Raw genomic sequence first — 24683 nt, 5'->3', positions numbered from 1 at the left:
ATTGGGTACATGTGCCCTAGGCTATGCCTGGACATTGTGTATGTGTAATCTAAAGGACCCAGACTTTGTCCACCTGTATCCTGGTATCTTATACAGAAGAACTAACTCTTCCCTCAGCCACAGATCTAGAAAGTTGGGGATCTCCACCTGCAGCCACATGTATCCTAACAGCCATACTGCAAGAAGGTGTCTGCTGCATAGGTGAAATTTGGTGGTTTAGTGATGAAAAAAAGCAGTCGCTGATAAAGCATAATCCACTTGAAACATTTTGTACACCATTAATCTGATGAGTCCCAATACTTTTGGAATCAAGGCCAAGTCCACCATATGGGATGCCACCTCTAGGCATCCCCAAAAGCAAAGGGCTGACACCTCAGGGTAAATATGATTGAGCTTGGTGGATCCCAGATATCCATGAAAGTACGGTGTCCGTCAGGGCCACCTACAAACTACCCCTAATGAGCATAGTAAAACATTCTGCCATTGTGCTAGCAGCAAAAGCGGTCATTTCTGTATTTCAGACGCAGATACCAGCACAACCATCTGCAACTTTGCCCTGCTCACTCCAGGTCTAAAATTGTGGGAGTGGCAGGGAAAGGTCCAAATGCAAGACAGCATTTCCATAACTTCAGTGGATCCACTGCCAGGTATACGGCTAAATGCCAGTCTAAATAAATGTGCCCCAAAGACCAAGTGGGGGAGGAACGTTTGGGGGGCCCTGAATAGTAAACTGTTCAATCCCCCTAGAGCACCAGTGCCGGGGAGAAAGCATTACCCATATCCCACTGTTTGGTCCTCCAGAGCTGGAGACCTTCTTGGAGTAGTCCTCTATTGGATAATGTAACAGATTTGCTTTTTCCCCTATTAAATTTTAATTGAAAATAGTCTAATAAAGACAGGCAGGAGTTGTGCCAAATTTTAAACTCTCCTAGAGTTGAATGGGGCGATGGAGTGGCAGTGCATGCTCTCTGTGGGAAAACTAATCTGCCTCTTCTGCAGTCCCAGGGATGAAAGGAGCGGCAGTGCACATGCTCCAGGACAGATCTGCAAGATCATAGAGTCCAATCCCTGGGACTCGCACACTCCGCTTTACATACGCAGTCTGTGATCACTACAGTGTAAAGGAAAGTTCCTCGCCTTACCAGACTGCTCCAGCTTTTTACCACACGCAGTGGGTGAAAAACACTAAGACATATTTCAATGTGTCAAAATACGGTCAGCAAAGCTTCAATGGCTTGACCTGTCCACATATTGTGCTGGCGACTTAGCTGTCAGAGCCTTTTTAAGGCGTTAGTTGGCATTATTTTGAGGTACATATAATTTAATAGCTTTTCTTCGGGCGGGGGGAGGGGAAACAAAAACTGCAAATTCACCATGTTTGTTTTATAGTCACCCTTTCACTATATAATCGTACCTTTATGTTATGGATTTGGACAATTATGAAAATAAATATGTATTTCTTTTATTGCCATGTCACTGTTCCATCAGTGTGGCATACGAGGATGTGTTTTGCAGGATGAGTTTTATTTTTAATAGAACCGTTTTGGGGTACATGCACCTCATCCGACCTCAGAGTGACTGACCTGCGAAGGTGATCATGCTTACTTGGTCCCTGCCACTGGGTTTGGTCTCTTCCGTTCCCCCCACCCCCGTTTGTTGGATAACCCCTTAAAAACACACACCAGATCACAGTGGATGTGAAGTCAGATTCTGTAAAAACCATGACCCCAGCACAATTTCTTTGGTCACAATGTACTACTGCAGGTAGAAGGTTTCAGCCTAGAAACAGAGCATTGAAACCCAATATGCCAACTGTTCTTTCCTACCAAAGGCAGCCCATTCACACGACTGAGGCCGCTGTGCCAGTGTTGTGGACTGCAAACTAGGCACCTGCCGATTTTTGCGGCACAGACATGGAAGCCCCTCTATGTGCATCTGGGTCTATGCCTTCACGCTGCAAAGATGGGACACATCACGTCCTATCTGACCACACTGCAATGCAGAGTACACACGGCTGGTGCTCGTGTTTTGTGGACCCATGGATTGCAGGCCACAACACTGCAGCCCCGCGGTCATATGAATGGGGCCTTATACCGTCAGAAGCACATTACTTCCCATGTTCGGCCAGCTCAGAACAGGACACATTTTTAGCATCTGCACATAAAAATGTGCTTTTGATCCACTGACAGCAAGCCAAGAGTTAATATGGTAAGGAACTGAAAAACCATTAGAAATGTGAAGAACCTTCCAGGCCACAATAGGTCTACAGCAGGGTTCAGCAACCTCCAGCTGTTGTGAAACTACAACTCCCAGTGTGCAAACTTACTAGGCTGTACTTAGAGCATGCTGGGAGCTGTAGTTTTGTTGCGGACCCCTGGTCTACAGTGCACATATGCATCTTTATCGAGTTCAAAAGTCTACAGTACTGAATGAACAGCGCGGCAAAACTAACAACTGCAATCTACTTTTATGGGGACATGCACTACAAAACCCATCAGATCTCTCTTCGTTAGGAGACACTAAATCATGGTGACCTCTCCAAACTGAAACTTTGAAGCAGGGAAAGAGTGGGCTATAGAAGAGATGTGATTACTTAATGAGCCGAACGATTATCATTATGAAATGGCAGCCAAGAGTCAGACTGGAAATATGCACATTCATAAGAGATAATGGGACAATTCTGCAGATTGCACTGAAGCATATTCATATAATATACCAGGACTCTCCATAGCAGAAAGGGTCACGCGAGGGGTCATCGTAGTTAATGGAAAGCAAAACATTGAGCAGTTTCATCCATTATCTTAAAAGCCCTGCTTTTTATGAGAAGTGCTGGGTCCTCGGAGGGTTTCTCTGCCACACGCAAATGATACATGCGATTGTCACGACACACGTTACCAACATGTGTACCTTGTTCAGATCTGCAGGCTCCAAACATGGCAAAACTGCCGCTGCTTTGTGGTGTGGATTCCGCAGCAGTTTTCAGTTTAATACATTGGGAAGGGGCTTTCAGAAATACAAACCTGCTGCAGATGTGGATTTCCCAACTTGGATTCCACCCCTATGAAGCTTGCTGCAAAATATGCATGTGACCGACCGGCCATGAGGTACGCAGTAAACAAAATCTGCTGCGCCTTAGGGGGCAGTCACACGATTGATTTCACAGCACCATTTAGAAATTCCACCAAAAACCTGCCAGCAGCCGTGTCCTTTCTGCTTCTCTTCTATCTCAGAGGCAGCGCTGAGGATCACAGACTGACGGAAAATAGTTATGGCCACACCAAGAAGAGACAGGTTCTCAGGCACCCAGTTGACATCCTTTCAATACCATTCGCACTTTACTTGACAGGTACCAAATTATGGCACGGGATGGGAGATGTTCCATGTGATCACTTGAAGGGATTGTCCCATCTGGTACATTTTTGATATATCAACCAGGACTAGCTGCTATTTCCGCAATGGGGCTCAGTCACGCCTGACTGGGAATAGAGTGGCGGCCACACATGGGTGGCTCTCTTCGGAAGTGCTATTAAAGTGAACAGAGCTGCGCACAGGAGGGAATAAGGCCGAGCTCACAGCACCATTTACTAACGATTCCGGTTGTATTATCTTTAAAATAGCCCTGACAGATCAGTCGTAAACTTCATGGAAAGTCACAATGTAGGTCAATGGAGAACAGATCCATTTTCTATCGTGTCCGAGAAAACGGATCCATCCCCATTGACTTACGTTGTGAGTCATGACTGATCCGTCTTGCTCCGCACCACATCGTGGACAGAAAAACGCTGCTCGCAGCATTATTCTGTTTGGGATGGGGACGCAACTAAACGGAACGCATTCTGTTTTGTTCAGTTTTGTCCCTATTGACAATGACAGGATCTCAATAGCGGAAAGGGAAAGTGCAGAGGTGGAAGTAGCCTTACCCAACTGCTTCAGAGTTCAGACTACACAGGTCTGCACAGAACACTAGGACATTTTCATTATTTTACCTGAAATAATGACGTTCTGATCTGAACCTTTCCTGTGAGCAGATGCTTATTCATTATACGTCCTCTTGTACCTTTTCGCACTTAAAACTAAATATTCATTATTTGCTGGATAAATTGCAAAATATACACATTGGATTCTCTACCAAAACTAATTATTCCTCATGTAGAAATGCCGCTGCTCTGCAGGTACCCAAGGCTATCCGCCAGCATTTAAGTACAGTATCTCCTTTCCCAATCAGATCTCAAGTTACAAAGCATCTGCCGTTCTCCAGAACCGCGCACAGGGCTGTTTGATCCAAGTTCATTTACAGAATCTCCATGAGCTTTAAGATCACCTCTTACACTCCCTCCTGTCACTCTGGGATCTCTGCCTTTCTTTCTGTCATCTTTTTATTGTTGGCAAAACTGCAGAAGATCATTGTACAATGGGCGCGCGGTGTAAACGACCCATCCATTATTCAGCCAGTTCTTTAACGAGTATGAGAGCGATGCAGCGTGCCAGAAATGTGGCTTATTAATAATCCACCTCAATGAGGTCACTTTCGCCCACTAAGGAAACAACCCTAAACTCTGCCAAAGTTAATGCAAAGCGAGCATTTTAGATAGTGGGAGACATTTATGAAGAACAGATTTAGACGCCAGTCCTCGTCCCTACTGCGCCGGCCTCGACACAACTTAGGCAGACTTTAAACTTGTCTAAATCTATGCTTCCTTGCTGGCGTAGATTCACATCATTTCTTCAGCAAAAACAGGCGTAGGAAATAAGTGACATGTGCCTGCTGCCAGCCTGCCCATTTTAGACATGGCGGGAGAGGCAGAAAACGGGAAAAAGTTGCAGACTAGAGAAAATAACCTTTGATATCTTCTCATAAATGACCCTGTGTCTGTCTCTGAACAAAACAGCAAATGCCAAAATATCCATTTTTTTGTGGTGGTTTTTCCGGCAATTTTTTGGAAACAGTGTGTTGAAGGGGAAGTGAAAATGGCTGAAAACATCAGCAGTTAAAGCATGCTGTGTTCTTGTAAAGTAAGAAAGACAGAAATCCCACGTAATGAACAAACATGCCAGTGTGGGGGACACATTATACACCACACACCCCACTAAAGTCACAGAAGTGCAGAAAAATGCCAGTAAAACTTGTGTGTAAACCCACTGATTCTGATAATTGTGCTGCAGTTATTACCAGGGCTGTGGAGTCAAAGCTAGTTTTGGGCAGTTAGTAGAAATGTAACTCCAAGAAAAAAAGTGTTAATATTGTGTAATTAATTTATTATTTTTCATATAAATTTAGAAAAGATTAGAAAGATGAATCATAAATACACTGCTCAAAAAAAATAAAGGGAACACTTAAACAACACAATGTAACTCCAAGTCAATCACACTTCTGTGAAATCAAACTGTCCACTTAGGAAGCAACACTGAGTGACAATCAATTTCACATGCTGTTGTGCAAATGGAATAGACAACAGGTGGAAATTATAGGCAATTAGCAAGACACCCCCAATACAGGAGTGGTTCTGCAGGTGGTGACCACAGACCACTTCTCAGTTCCTATGCTTCCTGGCTGATGTTTTGGTCACTTGAATGCTGGCGGTGCTTTCACTCTAGTGGTAGCATGAGACGGAGTCTACAACCCACACAAGTGGCTCAGGTAGTGCAGCTTATCCAGGATGACACATCAATGCGAGCTGTGGCAAGAAGGTTTGCTGTGTCTGTCAGCGTAGTGTCCAGAGCATGGAGGCGCTACCAGGAGACAGGCCAGTACATCAGGAGACGTGGAGAAGGCCGTAGGAGGGCAACAACCCAGCAGCAGGACCGCTACCTCCGCCTTTGTGCAAGGAGGAACAGGAGGAGCACTGCCAGAGCCCTGCAAAATGACCTCCAGCAGGCCACAAATGTGCATGCGTCTGCTCAAACGGTCAGAAACAGACTCCATGAGGGTGATATGAGGGCCCGACGTCCACAGGTGGGGGTTGTGCTTACAGCCCAACACCGTGCAGGACATTTGCCATTTGCCAGAGAACACCAAGATTGGCAAATTCGCCACTGGCGCCCTGTGATCTTCACAGATGAAAGCAGGTTCACACTGAGCACATGTGACAGATGCGAGTCTGGAGACACCATGGAGAAGGTTCTGCTGCCTGCAACATCCTCCAGCATGACTGGTTTGGCAATGGGTCAGTAATTGTGTGGGGTGGCATTTCTTTGGAGGGCCGCACAGCCCTCCATGTGCTCACCAGAGGTAGCCTGACTGCCATTAGGTACAGAGATGAGATCCTCAGACCCCTTGTGAGACCATATGCTGGTGCGGTTGGCCCTGGGTTCCTCCTAATGCAAGACAATGCTAGACCTCATGTGGCTGGAGTGTGTCAGCAGTTTCTGCAAGACAAAGGCATTGATGCTATGGACTGGCCCGTCCGTTCCCCAGACCTGAATCCAATTGAGCACATCTGGGACATCATGTCTCGCTCTATCCACCAATGTCACGTTGCACCACAGACTGTCCAGGAGTTGGCAGATGCTTTAGTCCAGGTCTGGGAGGAGATCCCTCAGGAGACCGTCCGCCACCTCATCAGGAGCATGCACAGGCATTGTAGGGAGGTCATACAGGCACGTGGAGGCCACACACACTACTGAGCCTCATTTTGACTTGTTTTAAGGACATTACATCAAAGTTGGATCAGCCTGTAGTGTGTTTTTGCACTTTAAATTTTGAGTGTGACTCCAAATCCAGACCTCCATGGGTTGAAAAATTTGATTTCCATTTTTTTATTTTGTTGTCAGCACATTCAAATATGTAAAGAACAAAGTATTTCTGAAGAATATTTAATTAATTCAGATCTAGGATGTGTTATTTTTGTGTTCCCTTCCCTATTTTTTTGAGCAGTGTATATTACGTTCTATTAATCTATGGTCCTTATTTAACCAGCAAAGTGATGAGCAGGGTGTTCTAGTGGTGATAGACAATCAGTTCTCACTTCTCCAGTGTTCTCTTCTGTCCCCAGTACTATAGTGATAAGCAGGGTGTTCTAGAGGTGATTAACAATCAGTTCTCACTTCTATTCTGTCCCAGTACTATAGTGTTAAGTTCTAGTGGCAATAGATAGATACTCAATCCTCACCAATTCAGTCCCTTATACTAGGCATCTTCATGCTGCTCCAAGGCCCTTAGTTGCAATGGCTGAACCTTTTCTGCACATGCTCAGTATCAAGTTCCTCCTCTGAAGACCAAGAGGTAGTTCCCTACTGGACATGCCTGCAGTCCTCTCAGAACTGCTAGGCAGAACGGGAGGACAGAATTAAAGGTGTTCATTTACTTTTCAAAAGGAGCGTGCCTACTCTCTGCCACTCTGGTCCCGTGTGTCAATCTTCCAGTCGGCAACTTGTTTAATTCCTGGCATGTGCATGATCTGCTCTATGCAGCCAATAACCGGCTTCAATGGTGATGGGTCTTATGGACACGTAACCGCTAAATCTAATCATCGGCTGCAGTGGAACATATGACCAAGCTCATGGTAGAGAAGTAAAGTCAAGGAACAAATGGGAGCAAGTGCACAGGATTTGAGCAGATGGCAAGCTTAACATCTGCGTTAGGATGCATTCAGACTGCCCTATGTTTTGCGTTCCGTAAAACAGATGCCACCCGTGTGCATGCCACAATTTGCAGAACAGAACGGGCAGCCAATTATAAAAATACCCATTCTTGTTAGAGATTGTGGATAATTAGAACATGCTCTATATTTGCGGGGCCGCGGAAAGGAACAAGGGATGCAGACATCAACATTGTGTGCCGACTGCATCTTTTGCGACCCCATTGAAATGAATGGGTCTGCACCCTGTCCATAAAATTATGAAACTGATGTGGAACAATTCATTCGGTCGTGTGAATGAGCCCTTAGAAGATCCGGCAGGCTGTTCAAGCTGGGAACAGCCTGCCGGATCCAGTCCTATTCACTATAACAGGGACTGGTAGAGATCCAGCAAGGCCTAGGTGTGAATCTTCTCATAAGGGCTCATTCACACGAACCTATTTTTCCATGTCTGTTCCATTTTTCCATTCTGTGTCCATATGCCCACACAAAAAAAAAAAAGTTGTAATCTAAAACACAACCTATTGTTGTCCACATTATGGTCAAGGATAAGACTGTTCTAATAGGGGCTGACCTTCGGCAAAATGCAGAATGCACTGTCTGTATCCCATTTTTGCAGATCCGCAAACTGCAGACTGTAAAACTACCAATGGGTGTGTCCATGAGCCCTAACAGGCAGGATGTGGGTTCCTGTACTTCTTACAACCCTTTCAGGGCAGAACTGAATACAGCAGCCACACAATGAAGAGCGTCCATTATACCCATTTAGACTTGCACAGGATTCCCTCCATTTCCAGGACATACACATGTAGCTTTTCTAGATTTATTAAAGTTAAGTGTATAACCGTATTCTCCAAATATATAGCGCATTGCATATTTACTTACATGAATTTAGAAAATTTAGGAATTTCAGAGACTATATTCCAATAAATATGGTTTAAGTTCCATCCTAGTAGCCGAATTACATAGATGCTAGTAAGAAAACACCCAATACTACCATTTTACTATAGGAAATTTGCTATTACAAAATTATTGGCCATTTATGAAGGAGCTGGCGTTAACTTTACACATCGCTGTGACAAGATCTGCTGCACTGGATTCAGCACCATGATTGACGGCTGCAGAATAAATATACCGTAGCGCCCGTCACTCAGACAGCAGTTTTCCATAATAAGTGTGTAAAAGCAGCAGAGCAATTTACTTAAAATTCATGTTATTACAGAAAAAGTCACTCATTTACATCTACTGAGAGATTTCAACTGCAAAATTATAATGGTCATGAAATAAAACAGTCTGCACACTCAATTATCAAGCACTTACTAAACTAAGCCAGAATAGCAGGGGTCCAACAAGACCCCCAGATACCCAAGTCCCCATTCTTAAAGGGATTATACCACGATTAAATTATAAGGGAAAGAAAATGAATCCAGAGCTTCCCCACTGATTGCTCTGCTAGATTCTCTTCTGGCTGTCAGCACAGATGGTGTGTCCTCAGTAAGTGGTCATGCACATTACTATAGAGATTAACCACCAGGGGGCACCATTATACCAAAGAACAGAATGCCTCACAACTGGAGTATTTTGGTAACAATACTTCAGGAGTAACTAGCTGTATTACATTAAAGTGCAATATTTAATGGTGGCACAACCACTTTAAAGGGTTCCCCCCCCCCCCCCCCCCCCCCCCTTTAATGTTACAGCCTATCACTAGGATCCAAATTAAAAAAAACTCACGGCCGTAGTAAGGAAACTGCAACAACTCAATTTATGTTATAGGCACCTAGAAATGAATTCAGTAGATAATACACCACTGTTTGTCAGTCTGCAGCATTTTCTGCAAGATCCCAACATAAAAAAATATAAATCCAGCGAGGAACAAAAAGTAGTTAAAGGCCATGTACACCTTTGGAGTCAGTTATAAAATGCGAGACCAAAAAACCCACAGGCAGCTAGTAAAGCATGTCAGCTCTGTACAGAAAAAAGGATTCCATATTGTTAATAAAGAACACTTGCCAGATCTGGCATTTTTTCCATTGGAATGTATTAGTGCCATATCAGGCATTAAAATTGCCGCATTCGGTCTTCTGGTCTACCCATGGTAAGACCTTTAAAAAAGGTGTGAAAAATAAATACCGGATTCGTTTTTCTGGATGACACCGGAGACACGGATCCGGTATTGCAATGCATTTGTGAGACGGATCCGCATCAGGATCAGTCTACAGAGGGCTACCATTTGCATACAGACTGCCGGAATCCAGCAACGCAAGTGAGAAAGTACCCTATCACTGCCAGTCTTCTCCCTGGCTGTGCCATGATCCAATAACAGCAGAGAGCGTCACAGCCAGGAAGAAGGAGACGCCCATTGAGAAACCCCGGCGTCTCCCCCTCCCTGTACCAATGCTCAGTATTAACATACTGAGCGGGAAAACTACAGGGGGCCACAGCGGGGCGCAGGAGCGATATATAAAAAAAAAAAAAAAAAAAAACAGGCAGGGTGGCAGCATCAGCTGGGGGTACCACGCAAGTAAAGGCATTTATCTAGAATAATAAAGGGGACCTTTCATAGAATTTTTAAGACTATATGCTCACATGTTAAAGATTTGCCAAGGCAAATCCAAGGTATCTCCTAAGAATAAAGTCTGTTCCAGAGACTCATTACTGCCATTAATATGCCTATAAGGATAGCATTCAGTATTTTTGCGGACCCATAGACTTCAATGGGGCCAAGTCCTGATTTTCACGGACAAGTATAGGACAGGTTTCATTTGTTTTGCGGAACCGTGAAATAGAAAAGGGCCCCATAGAAGTGAATGGGTCAGCATCTAATCCGCAAAAAACAGATCTGCATTTTTGCAGACCGCATACGGCCGTCTGAATGAGCCCTAATGCATAGGCCTACAAAAGGTTAAGAGGCCGATATTTCTGCAGAGAAACCATTGCTAGTGTCCCATGCAGAAATAAATCTAGACATTTATCCAACACAAGACCACTGCTGACATACACTGCGCCCTCCTGACGCTACTATATACATATTACATAGGTAGTTTACTATATACACATTGCACACACAGCTATGCTACATGTCAATTACACAGATAGAACTACTGTGTGCACATTACACACAGAAAACTGTACAATAGACTGTTTACACTGACATAACACTGCTTTACACACCTACCATACATAAAGTTCCTCTGCATTCTCTACCAGCACAGTCCAACACGGAGCCTGGGTTCCCCCTAACTCCTCCCACACAGCTGATCACATGACTGACATCACCACAGGTCCTGTAACCACAATGTAGTGTTTAGTTCAGACTCTGGAGCTGCTCCTGGTGAGATGTCCGTGAAGGGAGGGACTTCTCGGGAGAGGGGCAGGGCTTTATGTTTGCCTGACCTGACAGCTTCCGATACAGCGCTCCTAACTAGAAAAAGACCATGCCTAAAAATATGCATGAGTTTTTACCTGAACAGGCATCTATGACACTTGTACAGGCGTTATTGCTACCTCTGAGCCCCATCACAAGTCAAGAGGCTAAACCATGATGTGGTTAAATCTCTCAAATCATGAGCAAGCTGTTCTGTGTTATCAGAAAGATAATTCTTGGTAGATGCAGTTCTTCTTAAAAAGGAGTTGTCCAAGTTATGTAAACAATAAAATTTAAATATGTCCGCAACATATACATAAGCTAAGCAAGTTTTAAGGAAAAAAGAAAAAAAATTTGCTTTATAAGACACTGCGGAAGAGCCACTGAGGAAGAGGTTGATGCATCGAAACGCGTCTAGCTGTTTTAGAGAGAAAGACTACCCACCTAAAAACCTTATAAAGACTATCCCACATTACTACCTTTACTGTCTTACCATAAAGACTGAATCTATATTATCTATTGGAGTATAAGCGGCATCACCTGACCTGCTCTGCCTCATGTGAGATACCACGTGACAACGCTGAAGTTGCTGGGACGTTGAAGCTCAATCTCAGAGCAAGATCACGTGAGACGCTGAGAACTACGCATAACAGTCCGTAGTGACTGCAACTCACCATCGAGGTCTGGTGGATATCCCACATTGTACTTGGCAACAGGTATCAAGAAACAAATACTGATCCTGTCCAAATCGAGAAACTCCATCCGAAGTATATCGTGGGAAGGGTAAGGTAAGAGGGTGCGCATCAGGGGGACGCCCCAGACGCTAGCCCTATAAGCAATACCTAGCCCTCAGGGAAATTAAAGCTCTATTGCCTTGGAGCATTGAATTGATACTGACCTGCACTGGGATAACTGTCAGACACTTTTCTTCAGGATTTATATCGCATATTTTTATATATTTATTACATTTTCATACTTTATATTTTATTACCGTGGATATCGCACTCACTAACCTCTCAGGAATTGGAGTGACTATTTTTGAAACACTACTGATATGGTTCTGTACAGCTGTATATGAATGAAGGAGCACATAACTATTAACGCACAAGGTTTATATAATGTGTATCACATACTATATGTCAGGTTAATTATATGCTCTGAATGAAATACCAATAAGTGAGAAATCTGAAGTTAAAGGATATATATATATATATATATATATATATATATATATATATATATATATATATATACACACACATATACTATCAGATGGTGAGTGCCTGTTTTTACCTTTAGTTATGAAATATATTATAGCCAACACTGCACTATGACCCATTAAAGTAAGATTACAATATAAAACTCAGATAGCTGTTGGACTTTGCCTCTAGGCAGATATGTCTGTGCCAGGACACCAAAGGTCAGAGGGGAAAAAAAAAAAAACAGTCAGGGCATCATGCCTACCTACAACAGCAGCTCCTCTTTCAGCAAAAGCCAGGGCATACGCTTTCCCCAAACCTGAAACAAAGATATTGGCATTAGATTACAAAGAAGTCATTTGTCAACATATACAGTAAAGTACATATACAAAAAAAATTAAAAAAATTCAGAAGACAACTCCAAACATCTGGTTGTTCTACTAATCACTACACGAGACAGGAAATGGCCAAAGGGGTCAAAGGTTTCTAAAGCTCTAATCTGCACACAAGTTAAAACTGCTATTCTTACAAACCTGCCGAAAATCTTACAATCCGTGACAACTCCATTTTCTGTCAAACTCCAAAGTAAAAGTGGAAAATTTCATAAACTTTGCCCTTTCCGCACTGCTGCATTAGTGACTTCAGATTGAGTATTAATTTAGCCTTAAACATTTCCTGAGATACTAACGTTTGGGTCTTCATTAGCTGCAAGTCAGTCATCAACATTAAGAAAAACACTTTAAATTGAAGGTTTGAAAAAAATATAATTACGTTTGAGATTCTAATTTATCGAGAGGCACCTGCAGAGTTTATTTTAGCAGTTTATTATCGCAAGAAAAGTCATTAAAAAAAAAAGTTATTTACTTTTTATTTTTCTGTTGACATGGCTGTACGAGGGCTTGTTTTGCTCTAAAGTCATAATTTAACCATTTCCAGACCGGGCCATTTACCCCCTTCCTGACCAAGCAGAATTTTGTGAATCTGACATTCGTCACTTTATGTGGTAATAACTAGAACACTTTTTCTTATCCAAACCACTCCGTGATTGCACTTCATGTTAGTGGTAAGTCTGCGTTTATATGTTTTACCTTTATTTAAAAAATCTGAAATTTACCTAAAACTTATTAACCATTTTCTAAGTTTGAATCTTTGCTTTTAAAACAGGTAGTGATACCTCATAAGATAGTTAACATTGACCATATGCCTACTTTATGTTGGCATCATTTAGGTAATGTCATTTTTTTTTACTTTAGAAGCAAATTTTGAAATTTCAGAAAAATTTCCAAAATCAACTTTAAAAAGGGAACCAGTCATCAACTTTATGCTGTCCATACTAAAGGCAGCATAACGTAGAGACAGGCGAGTTGATTTTAGCGATCTGTCATTTAAAAGTTAAAAGTAAGTGGTTGCAGAGAAACAACATCACAATCATTGCAGACCGGGCCTGAAAAATAGTCCTGGCCACCTGAGAAGAGTCCTGGTTATTCATGACTTCCTGCTCTCTAGCTGATTGACAGGCTTCTCCCTTTCTCTCTAGGAGAGAACTGACAATTATCAGCAGATGGGCGGAAGAGTAGGAAATTATGAATAACCATGACTCTTCTGTAGACTGGACTCTTTAAGGCCTGGGCTGCAATGATTATGATGCTGGTTCTCAGCAGCCACATTTAGCCCATGAGTGACACCGCTGACATCAGCACTTCTGTCACTATTTTATGCTGCTCTCAGTGAGGTCAGCATTATGTTAATGACAGATTCCCTTTAAAGACTAGGGAGGAGTGAATCTACTTCAGATGAAACATCCAAAGTTGATTCACATAACTGTTAGAATACTGTACAGAGCGGGAGCTCCGTACAGTATGTATTGGCTCCAATGAGCTGAAATTATTACTTTGTGAAGTCTCACAGGACGGACATACATACATACATACATACATACATACATACATACATACATACATACATACATACATACATACATACATACATACATACATACATACATACATACATACATACATACAAATTATGGTTCAGTTCCAAGTGGTAACACACTGCATTCTGAGAGGTATACAACTTTTTTTGTTTTAACATAAAATTTTAGCTTGCCCACAGGAACATGACCATACAGTCACTGGATCCTACAGGCTTAATAGGAACTTAATTGCAGGACTAGGAGAGTTCACAAAGCTCCAGGCTGCTATAGTAACCAAACAGCTCCCGCAATCTTTCAGCCCTCTAAATGACCGTTCAGATACCATTTTCGCAGGTGACCAAGAAATCTGAGGGATTAAATGTCTGATCAGAGTTGCATCTGAGCACGGACACTGCCGGGTGATGTCGGCTGAGGGATGATGACATTAACTCTTACTATCAGACCACCAGAGGTGCTGATAATCACTGCTTTATACACCAGGAGTGCTTAACTGTTCCCTGCCAAACATGTATCTCATGCAGACTTGCAGTGTGGCACTTCGGTAGTCAAGGATGTTACTCCTAAGTCCTTGCTACTGATGGCTGTATCTCAGCCTGTGTGGCAGCTAGAAATATCAGCAAGAGCTTGTTTTAAAGATTATGTAGACCTTGGGGGGCACATTATTATATTGCATTGCCTTTTCCGTGGGCTCCTTCTCTCTGCTCTGACATTATAAACACGCATTATAGCTCAATCCTCATCTTACTTACAAGAACATGGCTTAAGTGCTTATGTGAAAGTACCAGTCAGTTAGAAAAAGTTATCCCTTTGACAGAATGGCTCAATATTTTTAATAAAGGCCAATTGGAAATTTTTAGCCAAAAATTAGTAAAATACAATCAAACAAAAATTGCCTCCAAAGGCGTACATAAACTTTACTTTAAAATGAAGCCAAGACACCATGGTACATTTGGGAGTTACAGCCCTCAAAAAGGGGGACCAAGCAAGTTGCATGCAGCTGTCATTCTTGACCCAGTTTCTAAAGGCTTTATCTCCCGAAGTAGATCGGCTAGAGCAGCTTCATGCCTTATTCACACAGTGGTCAGTGATTTTGAGCCAAAACCAGGTGCAGCTCTAAACACAGAACTGGTGCAGATCTTTCCCTTATACCTTATTTCTGTGGGGGCTCCAATCCTGGTTTTGGCTCACAATCACCGACGTGTGAAGGAGGCTTAAATTGTCAGCTTTAAAACAAGGCTCACATCTCTAGCTGCTACGCTGCCTTAGATATTCCAGGATAAAGCAATCCTCTTATTTAATCGGCTCTGAACTCAGAGTGGAGGATACGGTGATCAGTGGGGGAGTGGCTGACAGACTGCAGTAGGGCAACATGGACTTCTGTGCAAGTTACCAACCCCCCTTCAGAGTAAACTTGCTTTCTGATTGCCACATATAGGGGGAGGGAAATTCCCAATACAAAATTCCCATGCAAAAGTTGGTTAGTGCATTTCTGCATCCTGAGCGTCGCATGTAAGAACACCTCACTTATTTTTTTTAAAGAGGAGTTTATTTGCAGTCCAATATGACCACTATAACAAAATAATAGCAAAGACAGGTACACTCTGCGGTCTTACTAAACCCTCAAACTGATTTTAAAATTGAGAGATTAGTCAACATGTCCTACGGTGTAGGACATGTCTGAGCCCGAGCACCGCGCCAAGGTTTGTCAAGTAGCTCGGGACCTAACACTCCCCTACCTGGGCCATGTGGGCAATACCAGGAGCCAGTGGGCAAATTACAGGAGCATGAGGCCGACTCACAAACAACTCACCAGTTACCTCCAGCATGTAACCATGCTAGCTATGGGAGGAGGGAGGAGTCTGCGAGTCCCACTCAAGTGCACCTGTCTTTGCTATTATTTTGTTATATTGATCATCACATCCACATAATTGCCATCTTATGTAGGAGGTCTATTGTGGTACTTGTGGTTCGCTGCGGGCATCCTCCATTGTATGCATTTTTGCTGGGGATCGTCATTAGCAACGGGCCACAAGTGCAGGATCTGCTCCCCTGTATATATGCACAACTGCATGTGGGTTGGAGCACCTCCTGCTTGCTTAATACCACGCCATTCTTCTCAGTTTGTATATACTAATATGACCATTGTTTGAAGGTGGTTGTGTATTACGTTATATTTTTAAACATCGCAGGGAGATTTGTCAAAACTGGTTCAAAGGAAACTGGCTTGGTGGCTCATAGCAACCAGATGCCACCTTTCATTTGTCAGAGCTCCTTTGGAAAATGAAAGGCTCTAATTGGTTGCTATGGGCAACTAAGCCAATTTTGCGTTCTCAGAAAATGTAGACTTTTGTAACATGGCAGCTGCTTGCCATATTTAGTATCTATTAACATGTACGTAGCTGATGAGAGAGACAGACACACTCATGGTATATTTGAGACTTGTACACCTTAACCCCTTAGGGACCGGGCTCATTTTCACCTTAAGGACCAGGCCATTTTTCGCAAATTTGACCAGTGTCACTTTAAGTGTTTATAACTTTAAAACACTTTGCCTTATCCAGGCCATTCTAGGATTGTTTTTTCGTCACCTATTGTACTTCATGACACTGGTAAAATGGAGTCAAAAAAATTCATTTTCATTTATAAAAAAAATTATAAAATTTACCAAAAAATTTTGAAAAATTGGCAAATTTCCAAATTCTACATTTTTCTACTTTTATAATACATAGTAATACCTCCAAAAATAGTTATTACTTTACATTCCCCATATGTCTACTTCATGTTTGGATCATTTTGGGAATGATATTTTATTTTTTGGGGATTTTACAAGGCTTAGAGGTTTAGAAGCAAATCTTGAAATTTTTCAGACAATTTCAAAAAAAAACTTTTTAAGGACCAGTTCAGGTCTGAAGTCACTAAACCCCTCAAAGTATTCAAAGTACTGATTTTACAAATGTTAACCCTTTAGGTGTTCCATAAGTTATTGGCAAATGGAGATTAAATTTAAGAATTTAAATTTTTTGGCTAATTTTCCCTTTTAATCAATTTTTTTCAGTAATAAAGCAAGGGTTAACAGCCAAACAAAACTATATTTATTGCCCAATTCTGTAGTTTGCAGAAACACACCATATGTGGCCGTAAACTACTGTACAGGCACACGGTAGGGCGTAGAAGGAAAGGTGCGCCATGTGGTTTTTGGAAGGCAGATTTTGCTAGACTGGTTTATTTACACCATGTCCCATTTGAAGCCCCCCTGATGCAACCCAAGAGTAGAAACTCCATAAAAGTGACCCCATTTTGGAAACTACAGGATAAGGTGGCAGTTTTGTTGGGACTATTTTTAGGGTACATATGATTTTTGGTTGCTCTATATTAAATTTTTTTGAGGCAAGGTTACCAAAAATAGAAATTCTGAAATGTCATCTCCATTTGCCATAAACTGTTGAGGAACACCTAAAGGGTTAATAAAGTTTATAGAATCAGTTTTGAATACCTTGAGGGGTGTAGTTTCTTAGGCTACTTTCACACTAGCGTTCAGGGCTCCGCTTGTGAGTTCCGTTTGAAGGCTCTCACAAGCGGCCCCGAACGGATCCGTCCAGCCCTAATGCATTCTGAGTGGATGCGGATCCGCTCAGAATGCATCAGTTTGGCACCGTTTGTCCTCCGCTCAGCAGGCGGACCCCTGAACGCAGCTTGCAGCGTTCGGGTGTCCGCCTGGCCGTGCGGAGGCAAACGGATCGTCCAGACTTACAATGTAAGTCAATGGGGACGGATCCGTTTGAATTTGACACAATATGGCTCAATTTTCAAACTGATCCGTCCCCCATTGACTTTCAATGTAAAGTCAAAACGGATCCGTTTGCATTATCATGAAAAAAAATAAATCCCAAAAATTATTATTATTTTTTTGTTCATGGTAATGCAAACGGATCCGTTCTGAACGGATCTAAGCGTTTGCATTATAGGTGCGGATCCGTCTGTGCAGATACCAGACGGATCCGCACCTAACGCAGGTGTGAAAGTAGCCTTAGATGTGGTCACTATTATGGAGTTTCTACTCTAAGGATGCGTCAGGGGTAATTCAAATGGGACATGGGGCCCCAAAAAAAAAAAAAAAAAAAAATCTGCCTTCCAGCAACCATACGGCGTTCCTTTCCTTCTGCACCCTGCCGTTTGGTCATACAGCAGTTTTACGGCCACATATGGGGTGTTTCTGTAAACTGCAGAATCAGGGTAAAATATTACGTTTTGTTTGGCTGTTAACCCTTGCTTTGTTACTGGAAAAACATTTTAAAAGGGAAAATTTGCCCAAAAAAATTGCCGTTTTGGAACCGTTTTTTTTTTACAGTGTTCATCTGAGGGGTTAGGTCATGGGGTATTTTTATAGAGCAGATTCTTACGGACGCAGTGATAACTAATAGGTCTATTTTTTTATTTTAGTTTTACAAAATATTTTTGAAAAATAAAAATTTTGGGGTTTTAGTATCTCAAGTCTGAGAAACAGTTTTTCTTTTCCGATTGTCAATGGCTAAATTGGCGAAGGGGAATATAAATTTAGTACTCCATGGAAGTGTGGTACTCCCTGAAGCAACCGTCAATGCAGAGTCACGGATGATCGGTGCTGGTGTCCTTCCGTATCCCCCTCCTGTGACACTGCACTTTTTTGGGTCCGTCCCTTCTTTCCAATATGGGAGACCACACCTGGAAAGTCTTGGCCAGGGACGATTCGGGCGCCTCCAGTTCCCAAGGTACTCCAGCCTGCTCTTTCCCGGTCAGAAAAGATCAGGGCCGTGAGGACTGCCTCATAGAACTGAAGGAATTTCCCTGTGTTGCCAGCGCTCCGGGACAGCACAAAATAGTTGTACAAGGCAACCTGTACCAAGTAGGCCGCAACTTTTTTTTACCATGCCCGGGTTTTGCGCATGGCATTAATGGCTTGAAGACTTGATCAGAGAGATCAACTCCTCTAATATACCGATTATAGTCGACGATACAATCGGGCTTGAGGACCATTGCCACGGTACCTCACAGGGACAGGGGTGATGCCGTTACCGTGAATTGTGGACAGTACAAGGACATCCCTCTTGTCCTTATATCTGACCAGCAACAGGTTTCCACTGGTAAGGGCACGGGTCTCACCCCTGGACGTGGATCTGGCAGTGAGGGAATGGCACAAGGGGATACTAGTACAAAGTTATCCACGTAAAGGTGGTAACCCTTATCTAGCAGTGGATACATAAGGTCCCACACAAGTTCCCCGCTAACACCCAGAGTGGGGGGACATTCTGGGGGTTCAATACAGGAATCTCGCCCCTCATACACACAAAACTTGTGAGTGTACCCTGAGGTACACAAAGTTTGTACAGCTTCACGCCATACCTCGCCCACTTAGAGGGAACATACTGGCGGAAAAGGAGTCTCCTCTTGAAAGCAATGAGAAACTCAACCGTGACCTCCATTCCAGGTACATAGGCCTCCAAAAATTTGGCCCCAAAGTGATCGATGACAGGCATGATTTTGTACAGGCGGTCATAGGCAGGATAACTTTGGGGCATTTCCGGATGGCCACAAACCGGGAGCGTCTCATGGCCGTACTGTAAAGTGGGGTCTGGTAGAGGATGTCCCCACTCCAGTAATGCCTGCCACTAGGTTTTTTGACTAGGCCCATGTGCAGCACGAGGCCCCAAAATGTCCTCATCTCGGCTGCACTGACCGGAGTCCAGCCAGAGGCCCTAGCCAAAACGGAGCCCGGTTGTTGAGCAACGAACTGTTGGGCACACAGGTTAGTTTGCTCCACCATCAGATTTACAAAGTGGTCACTGAAAAAAAGACTAAAGTAGTTGTATTCAGTGAAGCCCACTGTGGAAATCTGGATTCCTGGTTGGCCTACAAAATCAGGAATTGCAGGTGGAAATCTTTATTTGGTGTTGGGGTGCGCGATGCACTAACAGGGGCCGGCCGCTAAGAGTGCCAGCCACAGTCAGCGTATGCGGGGGGGGGGGGGGGGAAGTGCGCCCCAAAAAAAGTTGGGGGCAAGCTGCAGCACCCCTGGGGGGTCTAGGGTCACATGTGATTTTACATGTAGCGCCTGTGAACACGCACAGGGAGGGAGGAAGGGTACCTTTGATTTACGGGCCACCGCGCAGGCGCGAACCAGATTGCCTTGTGAAGCAGACAGGGTACTGAAATATTACAGCTCTTGCCTGTAAATCATAGGTACCCTCCCTCCCTGTGCGCGTTCACAGGCGATGCATGTAAAACTACGGTACCCAGGTTGGTTGTGTGCAGGCGCCAACACTCCTTTTCAGCCAATCAGGTGCCAGGCTCTAAGATCACACCTCTTTTTGAAGCTTCCGGTGCGCCCAAGTCACTACCGGAAGTGACGAGGGTACCAAATTTTTAACAGGTACCATAATTTCACGGAACACAGGCACCCAGTTCCGATCACCGCCCGCCAGTGATCGGAACTACACATGACGTACCGGTACGTCATGTGTCCCCAACAGGTTAAAGGGGTCGGGCAGTGATTTATATTGACCTACTGACACCTTCCAATCAACTGTTTAAAGAGGAGGAGGCACTCCATGTGAGCACCGCTTCCTGGTCTTTACACTAAGCGTATTCATAGCGGGGACATATCATAATTACAAGCACTTGAATTGAGCGAGTACTTGTATTAGAGCTCATGCATACAAACATTTTTGGTCTATTACGTATTTTTGCAGTCCGTATGCAGAACCATTCACTTCACTGGAGCCCCAAAAAGCAGAAATAACTCAGGGTGTGTTCTGTTTCCGTATGTTCGCATGGCTGTTCCGCAAAAAATTAATAATTGAACATATACCATTATTGCCCGCATTACGGACAAGCTTTGTCTATCAGGCCAGAATCCGCTTTTTGAGATCCGCAATATGCAGACCACAAGACATCCAATGGTCCTGTGCATGAGCCCTATACACTGAACCTCCGACACAGAAAGTAGCGCTCGCATGGAGCGCCACCTCCTTGTCAAACACCTGACCGGCAGGTGCCAGGTGTCAATGCTGCAGATCAAGTATTGAGTACCTATCCTGAGGTAGGAAATTTTTGTGTAAACTTCTGCTTGGATTTGAGCTTTTGGCGCATAAATACTGAAGCATTTATCTAACTTACCTGAAGGTGGACATGGTCGTCATCAGTTCAGCAAGGCAAATCCCACCATCAGGTGGTCTGCTTTCAGTAAACATGCAGGTTTCGGGAATTAACTTTTCAAGGACTAATCCCTGTATTTTATAGGCTATTACTTTTTAAAGTCTCCAGATTGTTGCTCTTTCCAGTTCTGATGCATGTGCAGGTAAACTTAGGCCTAGGCCGTATGTCTGAACGTTTCAGAGGTGTGGACCATATAGCCTTCTGCTACAATTACACAAAGGTATCTGTATGTAAAAAGTGCTGGGTGGCGTTTTGACAATATTATGGGTGTCTTTCAGAAAATATGAGTGATTTAAAGGGGTTATCCAACCCCTATAATCTCCCCCCCCCCCTATACATTATACTTACCTGCTCCCCAGCAGCCACGTCACTCCTGATCCCTGCACGGTCACCCCTGCATCTCTCCAACACTTGAATCAAAACATCCGGTGACGGGAGGAGCAGCCAATAGCAGGCGATGACGGGGACGAGCCTCCCTAGCATCGCTGGTAACAGCGGCGGCCGTGCAGGGATCTGGAGCAACACAGGTTCCACGGAGCAGGTAAGTATAATGTACACGAGGTGGGGGGGGGGGGGGGGTGTCATTTTATTTGTACATGCCAAAACTTTAAATTTGCCTGGCTACAAAAAGGTGCAAAATTACCTAACAACCCTGGCAGCGGAAGGGTTAATCTCCCCTCCAGCCCTAGACCACCAGGGAGGCTGATATGATCTAGTGTTATGCCATGCCTTCATTTTCATACACCCAGTAGCTTCCGTACTAGACCCCACAGACTTTATGCAGTCAAAGCTACTCCTGACAAACTGTAAGACAAGTGTCAACAATGGCTTACAGACGTCCTGACACCAGATAGCAGCTGTGCCCCTGTCACCTAAGGTCACAGGTCCATACACTGATAACAGCTGTAATCTAGGACAGGTAGGTGATCACCCCTGCCACAGTAACTCCAGGTGAGCTGGCAGTGTGCCCCTGCCACCTACTGGCACACACCTGAGCGGTCACAGGTCCATACACTGATAACAGCTGTAACCTAGGACAGGTAGGTGATCACCCCTGCCACAGTAACTCCAGGTGAGCTGGCAGTGTGCCCCTGCCACCTACTGGCACACACCTGAGCGGTCACAGGTCCATACACTGATAACAGCTGTAACCTAGGACAGGTAGGTGATCACCCCTGCCACAGTAACTCCAGGTGAGCTGGCAGTGTGCCCTGGGGATCAGCCAATCACCAGCAGTCCCCGTGCCCTTTACCCCCAATACCTCTAACACCGCCAGGGCAGACAACGGTCCAGAAAACTTATGGACAGACAGTAAAAATAAGCGACTTTTTTCCTGTGTCTGGGAAAAAAATAAAAATAAAACTTCTGAATAATTCTGGCTGTCAGCCCTGCACACAAGCCTCCCAGAACTACCTGCAAGCCCTTCTAATCAGGGGTCTGTCACGTCAGACTACAACTCCCAGCATGCGCTGTCTGTCAGACCATGCTGAGAGCTGTAGATCCAAAGTTTACACAGCAGGGCAGGTGAATGACGAGTGAAGCTGCACCGGCAAACGCAACAAAGCCCAACTATCTGTAGAGAGTCCGATCCTCGACCCCCAGCAGCGCTCACCTCCCCCCGCTCCAGTCACCAGCACCACTCGGCCATCAAAGCGCAAAGGAGAAGCCATCGTGTCTGCAGAAGCCTCAGGTGAGCGAGCGCCAGTCACCGGGACACAAGAACCGCAGCACTGCGTACCAAGCCTCAATCTGACAGGAGGGGCGGAGCACAGAGACTCTTCCTTTATATGGTTGGCTAGCTGGTATGTGGGCGTATCCATGTGTAACCAGGAAGTCGCGCTGTAACCTTTTCTTGCCAGGTGATGACTGATTTGGTTCTTCAGGTCTCCTGCACATGGAACAGACATCCCAACCTGCAAAACTCATTCCAGGGAGGTTTTCTTTTTTTTTCTTTCACGAACTTTTTATTACATTTTCCAAACCTATGTAGTATCTGCACACTTTGCTCTATGGTGTGGAGGACGGGGCTCATTACCCTGCCCCAAATTATCCTATTTATGTATATGATTAAAGGGATTCTGTCACCACCTAGAAGCCCTGTGAGCTAAACATCTGCTCATGTCCAGGGTAGCATTCTGATTTCTAAGGTGGCCTTATAAAAGCTATTTGTGGCTTTATTCTGCAGAAAAACAGGTTTTACTAACCTGTCAATCACTGAATTAAGGTGCCCAAGCAGGGGAGGTCTGTGGATGCATGGTGCCCGGCCGCACGCATCGCCGTTCGTGCCCAGCGCCGCCTTCTACTCCTCAGTGCCGCCTCTCCCTCCCTCCTCCCGCTTTGAGATCCCGCGCGTGCGCACAGGCTCATCGGCTTCTTCTTCTTGCACTGTGCGCACGCGCCGAGAAGGGGACACTGCTACAGGTTGCCGGAAAGGTTTACTGCGAGTAAACCTTTCCGGGAATCGGGATATATTGTTTCACATGCGCGCGTCAGGGAGCCGCTATCTAATAGCGGGAGACTCCCTGAACGTCCGGGAGACTTGAGATCCCTGAAAGAACGTATTTTGTTTCCGTTCCGTTTTTTTTGCGGATAGGATGCGGACCCATTCATTTTGGCCGAATGCACACGGCCGTGTTCTGTGGCCGAGAGCGGTCTGTGGTATGCCGGGCTGGATTCCTGTTCAGAGCAGGAGCGCACGGCGTCATTGGTTGCTATGACGCCATGCGCTTCATGCTGCCGCTGCTGTACAGTAATACACTCGTATAGATCATACGAGTGTCGTATAGATCACTTGGCATTATTTTCCATTGAAATGCATTAATGCCGGATCCGGCACCAAGTGTTCTGGCAAAACGCATCCGGGTTTCCTTTAAAAATGGCAAAAGAAAAAATACCGGATCTGTTTTTCCGGATGACTCCCGGTGTTTCAATGCATTTGTTAGATGGATCCGCATCCGGGTCTGTCTACAAATGCTATCCGCTTGCACACGGATTTCCAGATCCGGCAGGCAGTTCTGGCGACGGAACTGCCTGCCGGATCTTCACAACACAAGTGTGAAAGTACCCTAAGGCCTAGTTCACACGAACGTGTGTGACCCGTGCCCGTGCTGCGGGCCGCAATGCACGATTGCCGGCTGTAGGTCAGCCGCATCGGATCGCGGACGCATTCACTTTAATGGGTCCGCGATCCGCCCGTTCCGCAAAAAGATAGGACATGTTCTATCCTTTTGCGGAACAGAAGTACGGGACGCAACCCCACGGAAGCACTCCGTAGTGCTTCCGAGGGGTTCCGATCTGTGCTTCTGTCCTGCATCTCCGTGATTGCGGACCCATTCAAGTGAATGTGCACATGGGTCGGTGCCCGTGTATTGTGGACCCGCCGTATGCGGGCCGCAACATTCGTGTGCAAGAGG

At 44.5% G+C, this 24683-nt stretch overlaps 1 protein-coding gene across 1 annotated transcript in view; it reads right to left on the bottom strand.

Annotated features, from left to right (window-relative positions):
* The window catches only part of HSD17B4 (hydroxysteroid 17-beta dehydrogenase 4), a 289335-nt gene extending 266308 nt beyond the window's left edge, over nt 1–23027 (bottom strand). Inside the window, exons 1-2 of the mRNA XM_040421676.1 lie at nt 22883–23027; nt 12409–12462 (exon numbers count right to left, since the gene is read on the bottom strand). Coding sequence (XP_040277610.1) covers nt 12409–12462; nt 22883–22940 — 112 coding nt within the window. The 5' untranslated portion in view covers nt 22941–23027. The remainder of the gene's footprint in view (nt 1–12408; nt 12463–22882) is intronic.
* Nucleotides 23028–24683: the final 1656 nt, after the last annotated feature.

Source organism: Bufo bufo, chromosome 2, assembly GCF_905171765.1.
Source record: "Bufo bufo chromosome 2, aBufBuf1.1, whole genome shotgun sequence".
Taxonomy (NCBI): Eukaryota; Metazoa; Chordata; class Amphibia; order Anura; family Bufonidae; genus Bufo; species Bufo bufo.
The sequence above is the reverse complement of the archived record's forward strand: the minus strand, read 5'-3'. Positions and strand labels throughout refer to the sequence as shown.